Genomic DNA, 20,260 nt, shown 5'->3' on the forward strand with positions numbered 1-20,260 from the left:
GTGTGTTACTGAAACCCTCAAATTATAGGGGGGGAAAAAAAAAAAAAAAGGGTTTCTAACCTGAGGGAAATTCCTTCCTGACCCCAGATATGGCAATCTGTTGGACCCTGAGCATGTGGCCAAGACCTATCAACTAGACACCTGGGAAAGAATTCTCAGTAATAACTCGGAGACCTCCCTAGTGTCCCATCAAGTAATAAAGGCAGGGTCGGCTTTAGGAAGTACGGGGCCAGATTTGAATTGTTTTGACAGGGCCCCAGCAGGGATGACTCACCCGGCGGTACTCTGGGTCTTCCGCAGCACTGAGGACCCGCCGCTGAAATGCCGCCAAAGACCCAGAGCAAGTGAAGGACCTGCAGCCGAAGTGCCGCCGAAGACCCAGAGCATCGCCAGGTGAGTAAAAATTAAAAAGGCACCTAAGTTAGGTGCTCTTCTTTAGGGCGTGGGGCCCTTTTAGGCACGGGGCCCGATTCGGGGGAATCGGGGAAACGGGTCTAAAGCCAACCTTGAGTAAAGGCCTGTGCTTTTAGGTTTTGATCCAATGCTTATGCCAGCAAAAAAAAAATTCCACAGGAAAAACTCCTTTTTCCAACCTTCTCTAGTCTCAGCCTGTCTGCTGGGCCCTAGGGATTGTTTCTTCTAAGTCTGGCTTGCAGTGCACTCTGGGATGTCTCCATCCAAGTAAGCTTCAGAGTGTGAGAAATTTCAGTGAAGTCCACTGTTGGCCTCTACAATGGGATCAGAAGCATGGACTACTGGAAATGTATGAGCAGAAAAGAAGAAGGAATAGACGTAGTTGCTAAGGGTACAGAAAAGAAAGAAAAATTATTTGAGGGTGGCAGAAAATGCCTTATAGTGAGAGACAGAGAGCTTAATCTGTTTAGCTTATAAAAAAGAAGATTGGAAAGTGACTTGATTATAATGTATCTGTACCTTCATAGGGAGAAAATACCAGGTAGTAAAGAACTCTTTAATCTTGCAGAAAACTAAAGGTTGAAAACTGAAGCCAGATAAATTCAAATAAGAAATGGGGCACAAATCTTTAACAGTCAGGGTCACTAACCACTGAAATAAACTACCAAAGGAAGTGGTAGATTCCCTGTCTCTTGATGTCTTAAAATCAGGACTGGATGCCTTTCTGGAAGATATTCTTTAGCCAGACTCAAATTATTGGGCTCAATAGAGGGGTCACTGGGTTAAATTTAATGGCTGGAATTATAAAGGTGGTCACACTACAACTTTGTCTACACATGGAAGAAAAATCCATGGCTGCCCCATGTCAATTGACCCAGGTTTGCGTGGCTTAGGCTGCGGGGCTGTTTCATTACTGTGTAGACCCTCCCACACACCTCACAGCATCCTAGAGCCCAGACTCCAGCCTGAGCCCAGAATTCTACCCAGAAATGCAACAGTCCCACAGCCTGAGCCCCACAGGCCAGTTACGGGTTTTTCTTCGCTGTGTAGACATACCGTAAGTGACCTAATGCTCTCTTCTGGAATTAAACTCTATGAATCTATGAAGATACCACACCTATTAACACAGTATAAATGCCCAGGTCAGAACATCTACTATGAAAGAACTTAAATGTTATACTGTGGGGAGGGCTAGCTCAGTGGTTTGAGCATTGCCTGCTAAACCCAGGGTTGTGAGTTCAATCCTCAAGGGGCCCATTTAGGGATCTGGGGCAAATATCTGTCTGGGGATTGGTCTTGCTTTGAGCAGGGGACTGGACTAGATGACCTTCTGAGGTCCCTTCCAACTCTGATATTCTATGTTGTGTTTCCCCAAAGCAGGTTACTCTGCGAATGAATGATGATGCCAGCAGAGATCTCTCTGAATCCATGCCCTGCAATTACTTACTGTTTTCCCCCTTATCAGCATGCAGTGGTAGTCATCGCTATTTCTCTTTCCTCTCATCTAGCAATCAGCAATTTCCCCCTCACCAGCAGAGCACTTGGTGTACAGAGAACTGAACAAAAGCAACAGCGATAATGTCTAAGTGAACAAATGGGGACATCAAAGGTCACCAGTGCAATAAAGTCTTCGCACTATCCTCTTTGTTTATTCAACACTCTTATGCCAGCAAGCGCTCTGAGGATCTTTACTGTTAAGTCCAAAAAATCTGAGATCTGTCTCTTTCTGGAGTAATTTGTCTCACTTTTTTGGCCCACGCAGAGCTTATTGAAGGATCAGGGCCTAGAGAAAGGGTAGAATGTTGACACAATGAGATGATACAGAACTACTTGACAACATGGAATAAAAAGATTGTTATTAGCAGTAAGAAAAAACAATATTTCAAAGATTTTCCTAAGAGAACATCAAAGTAGCAAGGAAATGTCACTTGTGCATCTTTAAATCTCCAATTATACATTTGTACACCTTCTCTTAATCTGTTTAAAGACCTTGTCTTCCACTGGTAACAGAGGATATGGCTGCTGTGGGTTTATCACAAGTATTGTAAAGACTCTTTTCCCTAGCATGTTTCAGTTCATTTTCCTATGTCCCACTGCCTTCATTTCAAACAGTTATAGCAGAGCTGAAGAAATGAATTCAAAGCATTCCCTATCTGCATTATAGTATACTGAACAAAAAGCCTCAAATTTAAAAAATATATACATACACACAAGTTATTATTCATAATAGACTGAACATATCATAGCTGAGTAATAATAAATGGAAATACATCAATAATGAAGAACTTTTACAACAGATTTAACAAAACAACATGGCATTACAAATAGCCTCAGGGTTGATTGGGTATTGTTAGTAGAGTGCCAAAACATTTAATTTTAATAATGGGACAATTAATTACTTCAGTGAATATTCTGAATTAATTACTCTAGTGATATTCACCACCCCCCTTCCTAAAAGGAAGCTATTGAGCAGCTTGTAGGTAACTCTTACTGAAGTTGTCTACACGTTATGGTAATTGGGGGCCATGCAAATATCATAAATGAGATAGAAAGTAGTAGAACAGGGGAGGAAATTATAAAAGTGGAATAACTAGAGATGAAATGTGATACAAAATTCAAATGCAGATCTAAGTTTCAAAGTCATGGGGCGTTAGGATCTAGGCTTTTGGTTGAGTACATTGTAGAGAAAGTGGCCAGCCCTTAAATTAGGGTGTAGGTGTAGACTTCCAAAGTCCCAGATTCATCAGACCAGGACATTTGATCTAGGCTTATATTCAATAGCAACACTTTTCCAAAATTGTACGGCTATTTATTATTACAGGAGATCTTGCAGATGTGTTAAGAGGGTGCTTTCAGACTATGATATGCAGAGGATTTTAAAACATTAATATTAGATTTTTTACACCACTATCTAAGGTTGTCATAATGTCCACCCAAAGGAAAAGAGCTAAGGACTACCTGTCCATCTGTGGCATTTATATATAACACCAGTTACCATAGTACCGAAGCACTGAGCAGGTTAAGGGGAAAAATATATATTTATGTTTTGATCGTACAATGAACTCTGCATGGCATGGAGAAGATTTCAGGCTTAATGCCTATGGCCCCAGTTCAGCAAAGCAACTCCATAGAAGTCAATAGGATTTATGCACTTAGTACCAAATTCAACAACTTACTTAAGTATATGCTTAAGTCCTAATGATTTCAATCAGACTACAGCACTTGCATAAGTGCTTTGTTGAATCAGGGCCTAAAAGCATAAGTGATAATTATGGGAAAATCAGACTCCATAGTAAAGTGCTAAAATTCTTTAGAAATTATGCAGTTCTTTCCTCTCAGGGTACTGGTCTTTGGAAGATTGTCACAAAGCTGTCCGGAGATTTTGAAATGATAATTTCCCGCTGAAACATAGTGTTTAGCTCTTTGGATGGCCAAATTACAGGATTCTTATTTTTATTCAGTATTTATTTGAAGGAAATGTACAAGAGAGAAGTCTGATGCTGGCAGTGCTTTAAACCTGCTGGTGCTCCGTAAACAAGTTAGCTCCAGAGAGATTTTCATGTCGCTTCTTGAAATATAAAAAGAATCACTGAGACTGAATAATTGAAAACAGTTGTGTAGACTTCATTTTGTTGTTTTTCCTGGGCTTAACTCTGTGCTTTCTTGCTCATAATTGTATACTTAGCAGGGTCAATTAACTATTTGGAATCTCATTTACATAACAGTTGACATGTTGATAATGCTTCAGAGTAGTTTATTGCCCTGGAGGATATCATACTATGCAGAAAATTAATATGAAAGAAGGCATTTCTTTTCAATTACAGTTTTTAGAAGGAGACAAAACAGAATATGTAGGATCAAGGAATTCTATAAAATGGGGCAATGTGTATCAACACACACACATCAATCTGACATTTTTATAGCATCGTTCATCTAGATAGCTCCCCAAATGCTTCAGAAAGCTAACAAACTCATTATACAAGGCCTGGTCCTTCAAATACATACTCACAGAAGCAAACCTTACCCACATGCTGCCATCATTACTGAAGTCAATGGCAAAATGCCAATTAACTTAAATGGGAGAGATTGTGTCAATTAGTTGTCCCGAACTGAAGTCAACGGAATTATTTGCATGAACAAGAACTAGTTACCTTAGTAAGGTTTTGTAAGACTAGGCAGTCATTTAAAAGTGCTCATCCAGTCTATATGACAGTTTAAAGGCCCCAACACTGCCAACAAAGAAACATGGGCAAAAGCTCATTGACTTGGGGCTGGTCTACACTACAGGGGAAAATCGATCTTAGATATCCAACTTCAGCTAGGTGAATAACGTAGCTGAAGTCGAAGTATCTAAGATCGAATTACTCACCGTCCTCACGGCGCGGGATCGACGTCCGCGGCTCCCCCTGTCGATTCCGCAACTCCGCTCGGCTTGGTGGAGTTCCGGAATCGATCTAGCATGTTCGGGGATCGATATATCGCGTCTAGATGAGACATGATATATCGATCCCCGAGCAATCGATTGCTACCCACCGATACGGCGGGTAGTGAAGACGTAGCCTTGAAAAAGTTTCAGTACAGGCACAAAGGTCCACCCTCACAGCATCCTACTGACTTAATCCCATTGACCGCAATGAGAGTCTCACCACAGTGATCCCTTTGCACGATTAGGGCCATGGGCAAGAAGTTAAGACAAATTAAATACACTATACAATTGTTTCCATATCTAGATGGAATTCAGGTCAGAATGTAATGACCTGAACTGGATTTTGGCCAGGATACCAAGGGCATCATATCACTCAACTGTCCTTCATTGCAAGGAATGTCATTCATCTTAGTCCCAAAGTTATCTACATTTCAAACAGACCTATTGTCCCTCTCACTCTTATTGCTGAAAGCAACTGATTAGCAAAGTGATCATTAAGTGAGGTGACGACAAAGTTGTGTACACCAAAGAAGTGGATTCCAAGATACTCTGTGTTTTGAATGAATACTTTTTGTGTGGGCACACGCCACACACTATGACCCACATTTTTTGATGTTGAGGTGAATGGCCCTCCTTAATCTTGTAAAAAATACCATGGGATCCTTAATGACCATAAGTGATCACAACTGTTTTGGCCTGATCTGAAAGATAGACAGCCAGATTATCTGAATTACATCTGTGAAAATCTGGAGCCACTCCACTGTATGAGTGCCCTCAAATACCAAAGTGAAAGCGCTTAGTGAGGCAGAGAGATTAAATCAGAGGCTGGCCCAGCACCACCACCAACGCAATACTCCTTAACACCACATTGGGGCATTGGTTAACTCCTGGCTCAGAGGAGAAGCTACTACTAAATCATCAACACTATGCCCTGGAACATCTCAGTGCTCCTTGGAGGTTTCCCATTTATGCTGATAGGATCACAGCGCAAAGTGATATGGCTGCAGGCAACAAATGACAAATTCTAAACCTCAAATCCAGACTAAATAGTACTGTCACTTATTATGAAAAGAGGAGATATGCTGTGCATATACTATAGCGATGAGACCAGGCTTACCGACAGTATGCAGATGTTTAAGATTTTCTTTTATTATGGTCTAATAAGGTATGTACAACTATGCCCACAAAGACTGCATAAACAGAAATTAAGTTCAGCAAATGAAAGGGCAGTTTTAAAACCACCTCATTATTTCTATACATTTTTTATCTCATACTCCTGGACTTCAGGTTCAGAAGACTAAATCCACAGTGTGATTCTGACTACCATTGTTTAGTGTCTTTATTCAAAATCACATTTTAATCCTTTAAGGCTTTTAGCAAAGCAGAATGCATTTAATTATAAGTAATAATGTAAAGTGGAGTTCTTCTATTGCATCACATTAATGATAATCCAAGTTCTGTTACATAATAGCCTGTGTTTTCTATAGTTTCTTGCTTACAGCTTAGAGCACAAAGTCAAATTCACAGATGCAAAGTATAATCAGCGGGTATCTACCTTCAGAAAGTCAGTCTATAGATAGCAGTTCCTCCAGTTAATATCCCAGCTAAGTACATTTCATTGTACTGCTTCCTATATAAAATGGATTTGATATTATTTATAACATCCATACAATAATTGCTTTAGTTGCCAGAACCCAATCCCACTGAATAAAACAAACATTCTAAAAGACATTCCACAATCCCAGGATATATTAAAAGAGTTCCCATTTTCTTCTGTATCTATTAACAGATTTTGTCAGCCACATTTCATGCTGACTCAGTAATGTTGTGTGTGCAGAAATTGGCTAAAATGATGCACACTAGCATTGCTAATGCAAACAATTTTTCTAGAGGCATTATTTTTTCAATTTACAAATCATTGTTGAAGCTTAAACCTAAATACTAACTAGGTGCTGTTATCTTGCCACTCATTAAGCAATGTTTCATCTGCCTTACCAGTTAGATCATTTTGGGGTGGCGGGAGGAAGGATTTTGCCTTGCATTACAATTTAGAGGGGAAGGTTTTTTGGAGACTGGATTAGAAGCAGAGGACCAGCCATTGAAATGTATTTGGACTGGGTTTGCATTGGTTTTGTTGATGTAAAGTCTAGAAGAAGTGGCCACAGGAGAGTGTATGTGCATGCATATATATAAACGTGTGTGTGTGTGTATACACACACATACACACACACACACAAAATGATCTCCCATAGATAAAATGCATCGGCGTAATCCTGAACCACATTATGATTGGACAAAGACCGCATGATGTTAAAGTGTGTTACGGGGGGGGGGGGGGGGAAGGGGGGGAGAAAGAGAGAGATGATAACTTTGCCTTGTGTAATATGAGAGAAAGGGGTAAAACAGAATTCTGTATAAAAATAAGGTTTGAATATACAACTAGAACCTTTACCAGAATGCAATTTTTGCAGTGTAAGTTTAGGCCAGAGATTCTGTAATACATATAGTTTCTATAAAGCCCTGCACTATAATCTAACTCATCAGCATGAAGAAGCATACTTTATTATGAGCCGCCTTCTTGCACTACTAAAATGAATAGAGGGCTGCCAGTCACACCCAGGCTGGGTCACGCATGAAGTCAAATGCAGGATGCATACTCAGCACCTTGCAAGACAGAGATCACCCTGAGAGGTCTAATTCTGCAGTCCTTACGGCAAGTGGATATTTTGCATGAGGAAAATCTGGCCCACATGTACCATCATCCAGATCCACATACAGTGTGGTTTGAATTTTTCCTTGACTTACATCCCATGCTACCTCACTGATGTCAGGGCAGATTTGGCTCAGTAGGTGCAGTGCATATCCCAAGGAAAAGAGTACAGGATCTAAAATAAAATAGAAAACTTGACTAGGGGTAAAGCTGTCACATCAAAGCTTCTCCTGCCACACATATGAGGTAATAAAAAGTTTCCTGCAATAAATAAACAAACTTTCACAGAAATACCTTAACATAAAACAGTTGTGACAGTCTTTCTAAAATGAAAACTTTCAGGGTGCTCACCTGGTGGAATTTATATTCCAAGCAACCAGTACATCTGAAATGTAGAACTTCCACTGGTTATTGTATGAGACTGGAACAGTAAATTATTTCAATTCAAGGAAGCTTACATCACCATTCATTTAAAGTAAAAGCATAGCCAATGTGACCTAAACATTATCCCTGCAATGAAAGGCTCATTACAAAACAATATGGGGGAGGGAGGACTAGAGAGACTTTTATTTGCACTAAGACATCACATACACGTGGTCTAATTGCAGATAATTGCTTAGATGGTTCTTTTGGACTTAAAACCAAGTGTCATTTTGATGTCAGCCACCTACATGATGTAAGCAACCTAGGCATTCAAATCCATAACCAATCACATCCAGTGCATCTCCTTTACAGCAAAACAGAGAAATCCCACTTCCAATTACATTAGGAGTTTTTTTAATAGCCCGATAAACACCATAAATATAATGTGGCACGTTCCCTCTTTTTAATACATATATATCAGGGATTCTCAAACTGGGGGTTGTGACCCGTCAGGGGGTCGCGAGGTTATTACGTGGGGGGAGGTCGTGAGCTCTCAGCCTCCACTCTCAAACACTGCTTTACCTCCAGCATTTATAATAGTGTTAAATATTAAAAAATGTGTTTTTAATTTATAAGGGGGGGGTCACACTCAGAGGCTTGCTGTGCGAGAGGAGACACCAATACAAAAGTTTGAGAACCACATATATATAGATAATATCAATCTAAATCATTTAGACCAATGATAACTTAGACAGCTGTTTCCACAATGGATCAAATTCTACTATAGTTTTCTTATTGAGGCAGTCAGTATCATTACGAATTTCAAAAGAAAAATGACCATCACCACAATAAAATCCTGCACTGTGCACAGCTAAGAATTGAAACACTATGCAGCTAATACTAAGAAAAATGCAGCTTCAACATGCTGGAAAATGTTAGCAGAAACTTCTTTGAATAGCTTATGAGTGCCAGCTGAAATGATATTATACAGCTTAAGACCTTAGAAAGCAAGAAAGCTAAGAGGGAGGTTATTTAAATGTATTCCTTTTGCTCTTTTAGTAGATAAATGAGGATGCAAACATTACAAATCATCTTTCAGTGATTGAACTTATATTTAAAATAAACTGAACCAATATGTGATTGAATACATAAAACCTATTAATACACCTGTGCACATGCCTGGTAGGACCATCACCTTTTGATTACTGCCATTAAGATTAGTGGACATTATGGGCCAAATTCATCCATGGTGTGAATTCACTGACTTCCTGACTTCCATGGGATAATTTGGAGCTGGGTGTTCAAATGGAGGGGAAATTATAGCTCTTTGTTTTCTGATTCTCTCTGTACATCTACGTATACCTACCTACAGAGTGTGTATTATACAGCTACCAAACAACCCTGTATCTTCTTTCTTGGGGGGGTGTTGGAAAATACAATAGAACAGTAGGGGGATGCTGTTAAACGAGAACTTGTGTACCTCTCTGTCTCTTGTGAGAGTGTGCGTGCCCACCCCCAAATCTATCCCCCATCTGGATGTACACAATACTCAGAGCAGATGCAGGTCTGCGTTACTGACTGTTATAGAAAATAATGGGAGTGATAGAAAATGTACATACACAGAGAAGGGGAGAAATAACGTATGCACAGAGACAGAAAATGTGTGTACCCCAAGGGGTATGTTTCACAGTTGCTATAAACACAAACACAGTGTATTCCAAATATAGAGAGGTAGGAGCGATCTCTGGGTCTGTCTACACACAGCTTCCTTCACACTGTGGCACAGCTGTAGCCCTTTAACTGCGTTAAGCTCAGTGCAGCCTCCTCATGCCCACCTGCAGCACCGACCTACCGCCCTTCTCCCCTCCCCCAGGGACGGCACGACCTGTTGCTCAACAGCTACATTAAGTTGCCCGGGGGAAGAACAAGTGCTAATTGCGCCCAGTTTGCCCCAGTGCAAAGAGCTGAGCTGGCGCTCCGGCAACCGGCTGCCCCCTCCCCCGAGGCTTTGGAGAGGCTCGATGCTTGCTTAGGATGCCGTGGCCTGTGTGCGCAAGGTGCCCCCACCTCAGACACGGTGCAAGTTCAAAGCACCGCCCCCCCCCCGGGTCTGGTACCTGCGCCCCCCGCAAGGCAGCCAACGCGTAGCCACGCTTCGACCTGCCCGCTGTGTCACCGGCCCCGGCTGAGCCCTGCCGCCCTCCTCCCTCTGCTGCTCCCATCCCGGGGGGATAGGGGGGTAATATTCAGCTCAACCTTCTGTCGAGACTCTTGGAGGGGGGCAGCGCATCCAACACTAGCTGGAGGAGCCCCAACAGGCAGGGCTGGACGCCCCACGCCCCCCATCACGCAGCAGGGTCCCCCCTTTAAACTGCCAAGTGCAAAATCCTCCAGCCTGTAACCTCTCTGAGCCTAATGAACCGGCTGCCGATTGGTCCGGGTCCCCCAGGCCGAGCCCGCTGTCCAGCGGCAGATGGGAACGGTTAATAGGATATGGAGCTAGATATAGTCTATACACCCCCCCACACCCTGCTCTTCCTTGCAGGGAAAGGTCTTTGCTGAGCCTACACCACGCAGCCCTGTGACCAACCCCCCTACACTAATCGAAGCAAATGCTGGTCAGAAACCAGCACACAGCTGCACAATCAACACCCCGGCCGCTCTCAGCAGGTTCAGAGGGGGGGCTCCCCCCCATCCCATTCTTCTCATGCAATAAAATAAAAATCATTTCCTTCGCCCGCCCGGGAGCCTGGCAAGAGGATGCACAAGGGAGGTGGGGGGCGGGGGAAGGCGCCCCAAGCTCTGCACTCACCTGTCAAGCAGGCGCCTCGGCCGCTACAGGTTTTTCCCTGGCTCCCTCTGCCCCCCTCCAGGTCGCTGCTGGCCGGGGGGGCGTTGGTGGTTTATTTCTCTCCGCCCAAGACGAGAAATCTCCGGTCACACACAAAGTGGGTAGAAAACATGCAGCCCCCGAGGCAACCACTGGCGTTGGCGGGGTTCCCGCGTTCCTCGTTTCTTGGGGTGCATAGGGCGGGGGAAGGGAAAGAGGGGTGAGACTTTGTATCGATCTCCGGCAGCGGGACAGGTGACCCGGGCAGTCCAGGTGCGCCCCGGGGCCGTCAGTGCTCCATCTCCCCAGGCAGGGCTCTCTTTAAACTCCATGCAGCAGCTGCCTGCCCCCTCGGAGCCTCCGGCAGCCCATGGCGAAGTTACAGCGCCCGCCTTTCCCCGGCTGGGCTGCTCGCGGGTTGGGAAACAGCCCCCATCCACCTCCTGGGGCTCAGGACCCGGGACTCGGCTGCTCCCCGTCCCCGCTCTGCTGCCAGGCGGCGGAGAAGCGCCTGGCCTCGGCGCACACAGACCCAGGCAGCTAGCTACAGCTTCCTCCCCTCCGAATGAGAAGCTGCCCACGTAAAGCTCCTGCTCACTGGAGCCGTTTCATATTGGACACCTTGCGCCAGGGCCCTGAGTAACTCTTTCCTCCCCAGGAGGTGAGGCACACTCCTGCAGATCGGTGGCTCCTGGACTGAGAGAGGCTGGGTTGAGGGGGTAGGGGACAGAGGGGGACAGGCGGAGAGGAGAGGGGCCTGGGAGCAGAGCTACAGAGAATAAAGAGAGTGGGGGACAGAGGAAAGTCAGCGGGAACAGGAGGGCTGAGGGGCAGATTAACAGAGGGTGATGCAGAGAGAGAAGGAGGGGAGGGGCACATTTAGAGAGGAGAGGTGGAGAGCTGAGAGGAGGTAGGGGCAAAGAGAGAGCCCGAGGGAGGGAAAGGGAAAGAGATGAGGATTAAGGGGAGAGACACAAACCACCCATCCCTGAGCAGCATCCCAGGAGAAAGGAGAGAAAAATGTGGAGATCCCAAGAGAGAAAGAGAGAGCAGGTCCCCCTGAGGGAGACTTAAGGATGTAGAAAACTCCCAGGGAGAGATCAAAAGGGATAGACTCACAGCGCTTCTCAGACTGTGGGTCGGGATCCCAAAGTGGGTCCCAACCTCATTTTAATCGTGTTGTATTAGATTCATTGCTGACTCCAAAGCCCAAGGCCTTCAGCCCCTGATGGCCGGGCTGGGACTTGGGCTCTGGCCCCACCTCGCCCCAGAGCAGTGGGTCTTGGAGTCCAGGCTCTGCCCCCCGAGCAAGGTCATGTAGTCATTTTTGTTGTCAGAAAGCGGTCATGGTGCAATGAAGTTTGAGAACTGCTGGGATAGAGAGTCCAGGGGAATGGGGAGGGAAGGAGAGGAGACACAACAAGAAGAAAATTAGCATAAACAGTAAAGTTGCAGCCGGGAAGGAAGTGACTCTGAGATCACTGGAGGAAGAGATTTATAGCCAGTCTTATGCTACCACTTTTCACCAATCCTCTAACTGGCTAGCAGCACAATTCACTAAACACAGTTTAAGGCCCATATTTGAAGAATTCATTCAAAGACTCTCCCACCTCGCAGGGTTCCAGAGCCATCAGAAGTCTACACAGCAATGAAACAGCCTCGCATCCTGAGCCCTGTGAGCCTGAGTCAGCTGGCATGGGCCAGCCACATGTGTCTAGTTGCTGTGTGGACATACCCTGAGAGAGCTCAAGTTCCTACATGTTGTATATTTTACTACAGGATATTAACTAGAAATGATCTTAGATATTTATATGCCTTCCCTTTACCATAATATCTGAGCAATGCACAATCTTTAATCTATTTATTCTCACAGAACCCATGTCAGATAGGTATTATCCCCATTTTACAGATGGGGAACAGAAGCACAGAGACTAAGTGACTTGGCCAAGGTCACATAGGAAGTCTGTGGAAGAGCAGGAATTGAATCCAGGTGTTCTGAGTCCCAGACTAGCACTCAAAGCACTAAATCATCTTCCCTGTCTTTAGACCAAAGACTAACTCAACACAGGGGACACAGGCAAAGCCAAACACAGTTCATATTACTAGTTTGTTACAATGCTAGACACCCAAGCGCCAAATAATTTTGTTTCTGACCTACTGTGAAAACCCACAATCCTTCAGAACAGCTCACAAAAGACATTTGATGGGCTGACGTGAGTAAGTGTAGAATCAAACACCAGCATCTTTATAAACAAATGAAAAGAATAGGCATAACTAAACACTGCCACAAAACTGAATGAACAGGTATATGTTTCAACAAAGGCCTACCAGTTACACCCTTACTTTTTGACAATATACAGTGCTCTCTCTGTGTTTATATACAGAGATATTGATGAGGGCAAAGGAGGAAAGATGTTGCCAAATGATCACAAATCACCATTCCTAGCAGGCCGTCAGCCCTCTGAAGTGGTTCCAAATTCTCTAAAGTTCTATGGCACATTCATGCAGGGATAGAATACCAAGGCTACCTTTTCTGCATCTCGCGATTAAGCATCACTTTAAGCTGAAGAGTTATGGCTTCCAGATACTTTAGATCAGCCAGAAGACACCACTGAGTTTTGTGTCTTTTTAACTATAATATCTGGGATTAATAGGGTTACTTTTTTCTCCCGTCTCTCTTTTCTTTACTCACACAGGGAAGGGCACTCTCTCCATGTCTGAAAAGCACTGACATGGTCACCCTAATGTGACTGAGCAGCTGTTTCTCTTTTGTTTTCTTCACCAGGAAAGGTGTTCTATAAGGTAGCTCCATCCTCGTGGGAATGCATGCATGCGGCTTGCTTGGAAAGCAGCCGTTCCTTACATGCCTGGGGCCTGACCCTGCACCACTGTCACTCAGAACTCCTACTGAGTAAGGAGGACCCAAGGAACAAAGGATCGGGGTGCCATAGTGTGATGAAATTAAACTGAAGACTGTTTAGGCTGCTGTCTGGAGAAATGTTCTAACCGGCAGATCTGGGGCACAGTCTCCAATGGAAGCCCACTGCTTGAGCCAACTAGAGCTGTGTGCATAGTATTCAGGAAACGACATGGAGAGCTTCCAGCAGCTCCAAAAACACTTTGACGATCACATTAATATTAAGCAAAGACTGTGTGGCCTCATGGATCACATGTCATCCTTCTATTTCAAAGGTATTTAATTCATAGCCTGTTAGTGTTGTACATTTCCAGTGTAAAAATATCTCCTATCTGCTGCCTCTCTCTCCAGACCAGTGAATCACTATGTTACCAACACTTAGGGCTAGATGGGGCCTTTAAAGCACAGTGAATGAGAGCAGAAGTTCAAGGAAGGAATCCTGCCTTTCCATGCTCCTCACCTGCTCCAGCGAGCTAGTTAACTCTGACCAGTTGCAGATTATTGCCCCCTGAGCCAAATCAGTTGCACTGACCAATGCATTGGAAGGATGGAGCCAAAGCTCTTCTGTGCTCGATCCACTCCTCACCCCCCAGAAGGGCAGGGATATTGGGTACAGGTTACTTATATGCACCTGGGCCCCGGGGCTGGGAAGGCCATGCAGGAGCATGAGGATTCTCTTACTCATTTGTACATTGCCATAAAGGTACATAGGCCAGACTACAGTCCGGCACTGCATCATCTTCATTATATAGTACAAGTATCCATGTCCAACAAAAACACTTCAATTGTTGATCCATGAAAGTAACTCCGGCTGTTGTCAATGTGAATGGAGCTGATAGACCATAGGCTGCCTGCATTTTCGTTAAATTTTACACCAGAGTAGGGTTGGAATTCGTTGCTTTTTCATTCTTTTCCTTTTCCTTTTTTCTTTGGTTAACTCTTAAAGGGATCAAGCCTGATCTGCTTATATGTTACCCCACCAATTTTAAGAGCACTGAGTAAAGCAAGCAGGGTTTGGTCCATTATAGTTCTAATAAATGTATAAGAACTTAATTCCCTCTTTAGGTTTATTTTCCCCCTCCATAAATTCCCAAAGATAGTAACCAAATCCCTGCCATCCAGTAGCAAAAGCATCTGCCTTGTGGTTTGAAAATAGTAATTTGAAAATGATTGGAGTTCTATATCTATTTTTTAAATTGTTCGCAGACCAGATTCTGATCTCTGCTACACCTGCATAAATCCAAAGTAACCCCAGTTACTCTGGATTTACATCCACAAAATTGAGATCAGAATCCGGTTCGCCCTCTCTTTTACTCCATGTCCTTTAAAACATATTACTGATTGTGTAAAACCTTGTGTTTTATAAGAATAAATATAAATTACCAATTTTGTTCCCACATGTGAACACAAATGCTGGCTCTTCATGGCACAAGCACATGGAAATGTGTATTTTTCATTAAGGGATGAAAGTTTCAGAGATCACAAGTATGTCATCTGCATTACATTTCTGCAAATAATGCAGAGGGAGACAATATAATACCAACATGACAAAGTAATACAGCGAAAAATTATTAAAGACAGAGCAAGTTGTTGTCACAGGCCTAGCTGCCTGCTGGTAATTGGTGATAGTCGTCACTGTCAGTACTGAGGCATCACTCTACTAACAAGTGCATCATGGTTTGATGTAAAGTGTCATAAACATGCTTCAGATCAGCCAAAATGATTAATCAAACATTGGGTATCACCCAGTTCAGAGGAGACGGCTCAGTAAGCCCATGACTGGAGTGGTGTTTTTTTCTTTTTTATCTATGCATCAGCTTTTTGAGCTGCACTTTCTGTGGTTAAGCACAGACCAAGCAACACCATGGATACATAGCTATGAGCTATCATTAAGAAGTGACCACCACTACTAGGAATATACCAGCAGCATTGGCCTCACCAGATAAGATCATTGGTCAATTGCAGCAGAACAAGGGAGAGGCCAAGAGGCAATCAATCCAAGCCAATGTAAAATTTTAGAAAGGGCTGACATTTTTAAAGATCTCCCCTTTATTAGCTATGTCATCATTTTATAGACCCATCACATCAAACCATAGAGATCTTTAAAATGGTCAATCTTCCATTGAAATTAGTAGGAGTTTTGCTCAACTGAGGAAATTAAAACTGGAAAAGATCTATTAGGTCCACCTAAGCTATCAATCTTCCAATGCAGAATTGTTCCCTACAATATACTACGTGTTCTTGTCCTCTGTCCACACCAGTTTTAAATGTCCCAAGAAGTGTAGGTTCCAAGAGTCCTTTGGGAGAGTTCACTAATACTTCATACCCTAATAGGTCTCACAATTAGAACACATTTTCTGACTTTTCTTTTTGCTTAATTTCATCCCATTATTCCTAATTAAACCCCTGTGCACCATCCCAAACACTTGCTACCCAACCTGGATATTTATACCCTTCTAACAATGGTTAATTATTCCAGAGGCAAATTGTTCTTGAACTTTCTCCTTTATTTCATTTCTCTGTTGGATGATTTATTTTCAAGTTTAATGGGCAATTTTTAGAGCTAAATAGCTAGCTTTAATAATTAGGGAGTAGGTTCTGCTTGAGGATTTATGATCCTTCTGTGCAGTGCTTATTGTGTTTGCCAACTTGCAAAATTGATGTTGATTTATTAGGTATTTGCAATGGGGCAGAAAAGGAACCACATGGAAGATCGTTGGTAGTTTAGGAAGCAAAACAGTTAACAGTGCTTGTTTTGTGGGAAGAGAGAGAAGGCAGATCTGCCCCAGCTTTTTAACAACCCAGTGCTGTTGCCCTTGTTCACACTGAATAGTACCATCTTCCACAAAGAGCATTGATTTTGATTACTCACAGAACAAGGTGCTACTCGGCGTAAGTAAGGGCTGCAGCATCAGGCCTAAATTATCCAACTGTCGCATTGCTTAGAACAGTTGTAGACGGCAGAGAATATGTTTACCAGAAAAGGGCCTGAGCTACAAAACTTCTAGCAGATCCACTTCTCCTGGTCACATGCCCCAGGATCGTATGGGTATAATCTCACTTAATCAGTTTCCTTCCATTGCAGAGGCCTTGGGCTGTGCCTCGGCGTGTACCTCAGTGCATCCTATTTTCTGCCTGTGGCACCAATAGTTTAGTTTCCTGTTGGCTGCAATACCTTGGTCTAATTTCAATTGTTGGGTTTGGTGTGCGAATGCTAAATGCTGTTGGTGTCCTGTGATACACTGGGGATTAGATTAGATTAGATGATCTGGGTCCCTTCTGGCCTTAAATTCTATGACTCTGATTCTATCTCCATCCCCTTCGTGTGCTTGGTTCCAAAGTTTCAGTTCAGCCCATTAGAGAGACTGGGCTGGCTATAAACATCAGATCTAGGCTTAGTTTTGGCACCAGACCACCCCTTCCCACTGTCTGAACGTCCAGGGGTTTGATTTAGGTTTACCTACTAGTGCTAGCTATGTCTTCAGTATTGCAATAGGTTCCCACCCAGAGTGTGGCTCATATCAGGATGGGAGCCTGAGACACCAGTTTGATTTTGCAAGTCCCGTTAGTAAACTCTTTCAGCTTGGACAATAAAACAAGAACACCTTTTAATTACAAAATAAACCTGTACGTAACTGTGACAACACCCACAGTGGTCCTCATGGTATGTTTTTCAGAAGTTAGCTAATGTCATACCTGGTTCATTTGGCTTGTTCAAGATGCCCCATTTGGGCTACCAAGCACAGAACGAACTCCTAAATCCTGACACTATAATAATAATCTGCCCAGTTTAGGACAGCATCTTCTGGAATACGTTTACAATTTTGCTGAATGACCACAGTCCCAATGGGACAACTGGTGATTATTCCACAACTCCAGCCATTATTTTCCCCAAATGTCAGAAACAGGTCAAAGAGCATCTGCCTTCTGTGCTGGATTCACCAACAACTCACATTCACTGACACCAAGAGTCTAGAGCAGTGGTTTTCAAACTTTTTCTTCTGGCGACCCAGTTGAAGAAAATTGTTGATGGCCATGACCCAACGAAGCTGGGGATGAGGAGTTTGGGGTGTGAGAGGGGTTCAGGGCTGGGGCAGAGGGTTGGGATGCAGGGGTGAAGGCTGTGGGGTGGGGTCAGGAATGAGAGTTCAGGGTGTGGAAGGGGGCTCTGGGCTGGGGCAGGGGGTTGGGGAGCAGGAGGGGAGCAGGGCTCTGGGCTGAGGGTACAGGCTCTGGTGTGGGGACAGGGATGAGGAGTTTGGGGAGGCTCAGGGCTGAGGCAGGTAGTGGGGGCATGGAGTTACCTTGGGCAGCTCCCAGTCAGTGGTGCAGTGCGGGGGCTAAGGCAGGCTTCCCGCCTGTCCTGGCACCGCAGACTGCATTGTACCCCGGAAGTGGCCTGCAGCAGGTCCGGCTCCTAGGAGGAGGCACGCAAGCAGCTCCGTGTGGCTGTGGTCTGTAGTCACTGCCCACCCCAGCCAGTGCTCAGGGCAGGGGCAGCACACAGAGCCCTGTGACCCTTCCGCCTAGCAGCCAGACCTGCTGCTGGCCGCTTCCGGGGTGCAGCACAGTGTCAGAACAGGTAGGGACTAGCCTGCCTTAGCTGGGCAGCACCACCAACAGGCCTTTTAATGTCCTGGTCGGTGGTACCGACCCGAGCCACCACAAACCAGTGTCTTACATGCCATGATCCAGTACTGGGTCACAACCCACAGTTTGAAAACCACTTGTCTAGAACAAAACAGGCAGCATTTTGTGGTATACAGGTTGTTAAAATAAATCCATGCCCCAGGACCACCTTTTAGCTGTGCTAACCCACCAGGCTCTGCCCTATCCGTGCTACCTTGTGTCGTTAAAGCAGCAGTACAGGGATTCCAGGCATACACATGCCACGAAACAATGCAACTCTCTGACACCTGGTATAAACCTCTCTATTTCAATCTGCTCTCTCAGACATAGAATTCATGATCAGTTACCAAACATCACCATACAGTGTAGCTTCATGTCTTAAAGGGACGCCACCAACTTGAAACAGGACATCTGCATCAAGTGTGTATTTTTTTTTCTTTTTTTTTTTTTTAAAGAAAGTAACTCTGAAGTCATCCAAGCACATATTTTTTCCAAAGAATATCAAAAGTGGCAAAAATATATAAAAATTATTGCCTGCGAACAGCTGAAACAGATGGTCTGTTGTGACTCCTCCATACCCTCTTGCAATTAATGTGAGTCAAACCACTTTCAAAAAATAATGAAGAATCCATTTTGGAGATTTCCAGCCATCCAGAAATCCCTTTGGACTTCCCAGTTCCTGCTCAACACGAAGTGAGGCACTGGCTGTCCCAAACTCACTAATAAACTCAGCCTCAGGCCAGCTTTTATGCTCCTCTAATACAATTAAAGACAATAACTATGGTGGTATGCAAGGAACCTGGGCAAACATGCAACATTCCAGCAAACGACAGAGCTGTACAACAAGTGAGGAATTACTGCTACCTGGGAAGCATCATTACAGAAGACGGAAGACAGCATTATTGAAGATAGCATCAGAATAGCAAGAACACAACAGATGAGAAGGGACATAAATCTGAAGACTAAATTCCACCCCCAGGCCCAGCCACCTGCCTCCAGCTGGAGATGAGCTCCCGCTAGCTTGGGGGAGAGGGCGGAGCATCGGCGGGGCCATCGCCTGGGTTAGGAGAGGCTTAGCCTTCTCTGGCCTACTGAATGGAATAATTTGTGATTAGAAAGAGACTTGCCAGACAGGGAATTCTGGTTGCCTGCTTCTCTGTAGAGATTCTGAGATCCTCTCTTTTTCTCTGGAAGACTCTCCCTTTTGATCATCTTCACATTTCATCTGCCCCTCTCCACGTTCTTCTATCAGCCTCATCGGACAGATGAGACGAATGGTTGCAGAAGATGGGTGACCACATCAGGGGGACATCAAAGCCAGCAACGTGACTCTGCAAGGAGTTGACAGAAATTTACTGCACATGCTGTACTAGTTTATGATTTATTTAAACAAGGCCGTTTAATAATGCATACCACCCTTTCAGTGGGCAGCAAGACAACCATGGCAGCACAGCACTGACACAAACAGTGAACAGTTGCAGCTGTAACAGATGTTTAGTTATTATTAAAAGCTCGATATTACCACAGAATATTAAAACACAGGTTAAATGATACGCTTTCACAGACAGCCCCACTACTTACAGGTACGCAGGGATCCTTGCCCATTTGTTTTCATTGCAAACAATCTCTGCATAGACAAAATGACAAGTCCAGGGATAGATTCCGCCGCAACCCCACAGTGATGGGGATGTTAGAGGTGCAGCACCTGAAAGGATATTCTCAGTAGCACTGGGCCAGATATGGGCACAATGGTTCTGAACTCACTGAGACTAATGTAAATTGGGACTACCTCCACTGGAACCAATGAGCCTGATTCTGAATGCACTGATGCTCATGTAAATGATGAGTAACACCACTGGAACCAGGGAACTGGGGTATAAACCAGGGAGAGATTAGAGTCAGGCCCAATATGCAGGCGAGTGTGCAGGATGCAAGACTTCCCTGGCTCCCTCCCTGTGCCACGCACTGAAG

General features: G+C 44.3%; 1 protein-coding gene across 2 annotated transcripts in view; it reads right to left on the minus strand.

The window, feature by feature from the left end:
• Nucleotides 1-19,620, minus strand: part of CALN1 (calneuron 1) — a 183,580-nt gene extending 163,960 nt beyond the window's left edge. The window contains exon 1 of one of the 2 annotated variants that reach the window (XM_075073938.1): nt 19,417-19,620. In XM_075073938.1, the coding sequence (XP_074930039.1) occupies nt 19,417-19,547 (131 nt within the window). In that variant the 5' untranslated portion in view covers nt 19,548-19,620. Of the gene's footprint in view, nt 1-10,725; nt 11,128-19,416 lie in introns of those variants that run through there. The other variant, XM_032774398.2, reaches the window with a different exon arrangement.
• Nucleotides 19,621-20,260: the final 640 nt, after the last annotated feature.

This window comes from Chelonoidis abingdonii, chromosome 20 (assembly GCF_003597395.2).
Source record: "Chelonoidis abingdonii isolate Lonesome George chromosome 20, CheloAbing_2.0, whole genome shotgun sequence".
Classification (NCBI taxonomy): Eukaryota; Metazoa; Chordata; order Testudines; family Testudinidae; genus Chelonoidis; species Chelonoidis abingdonii.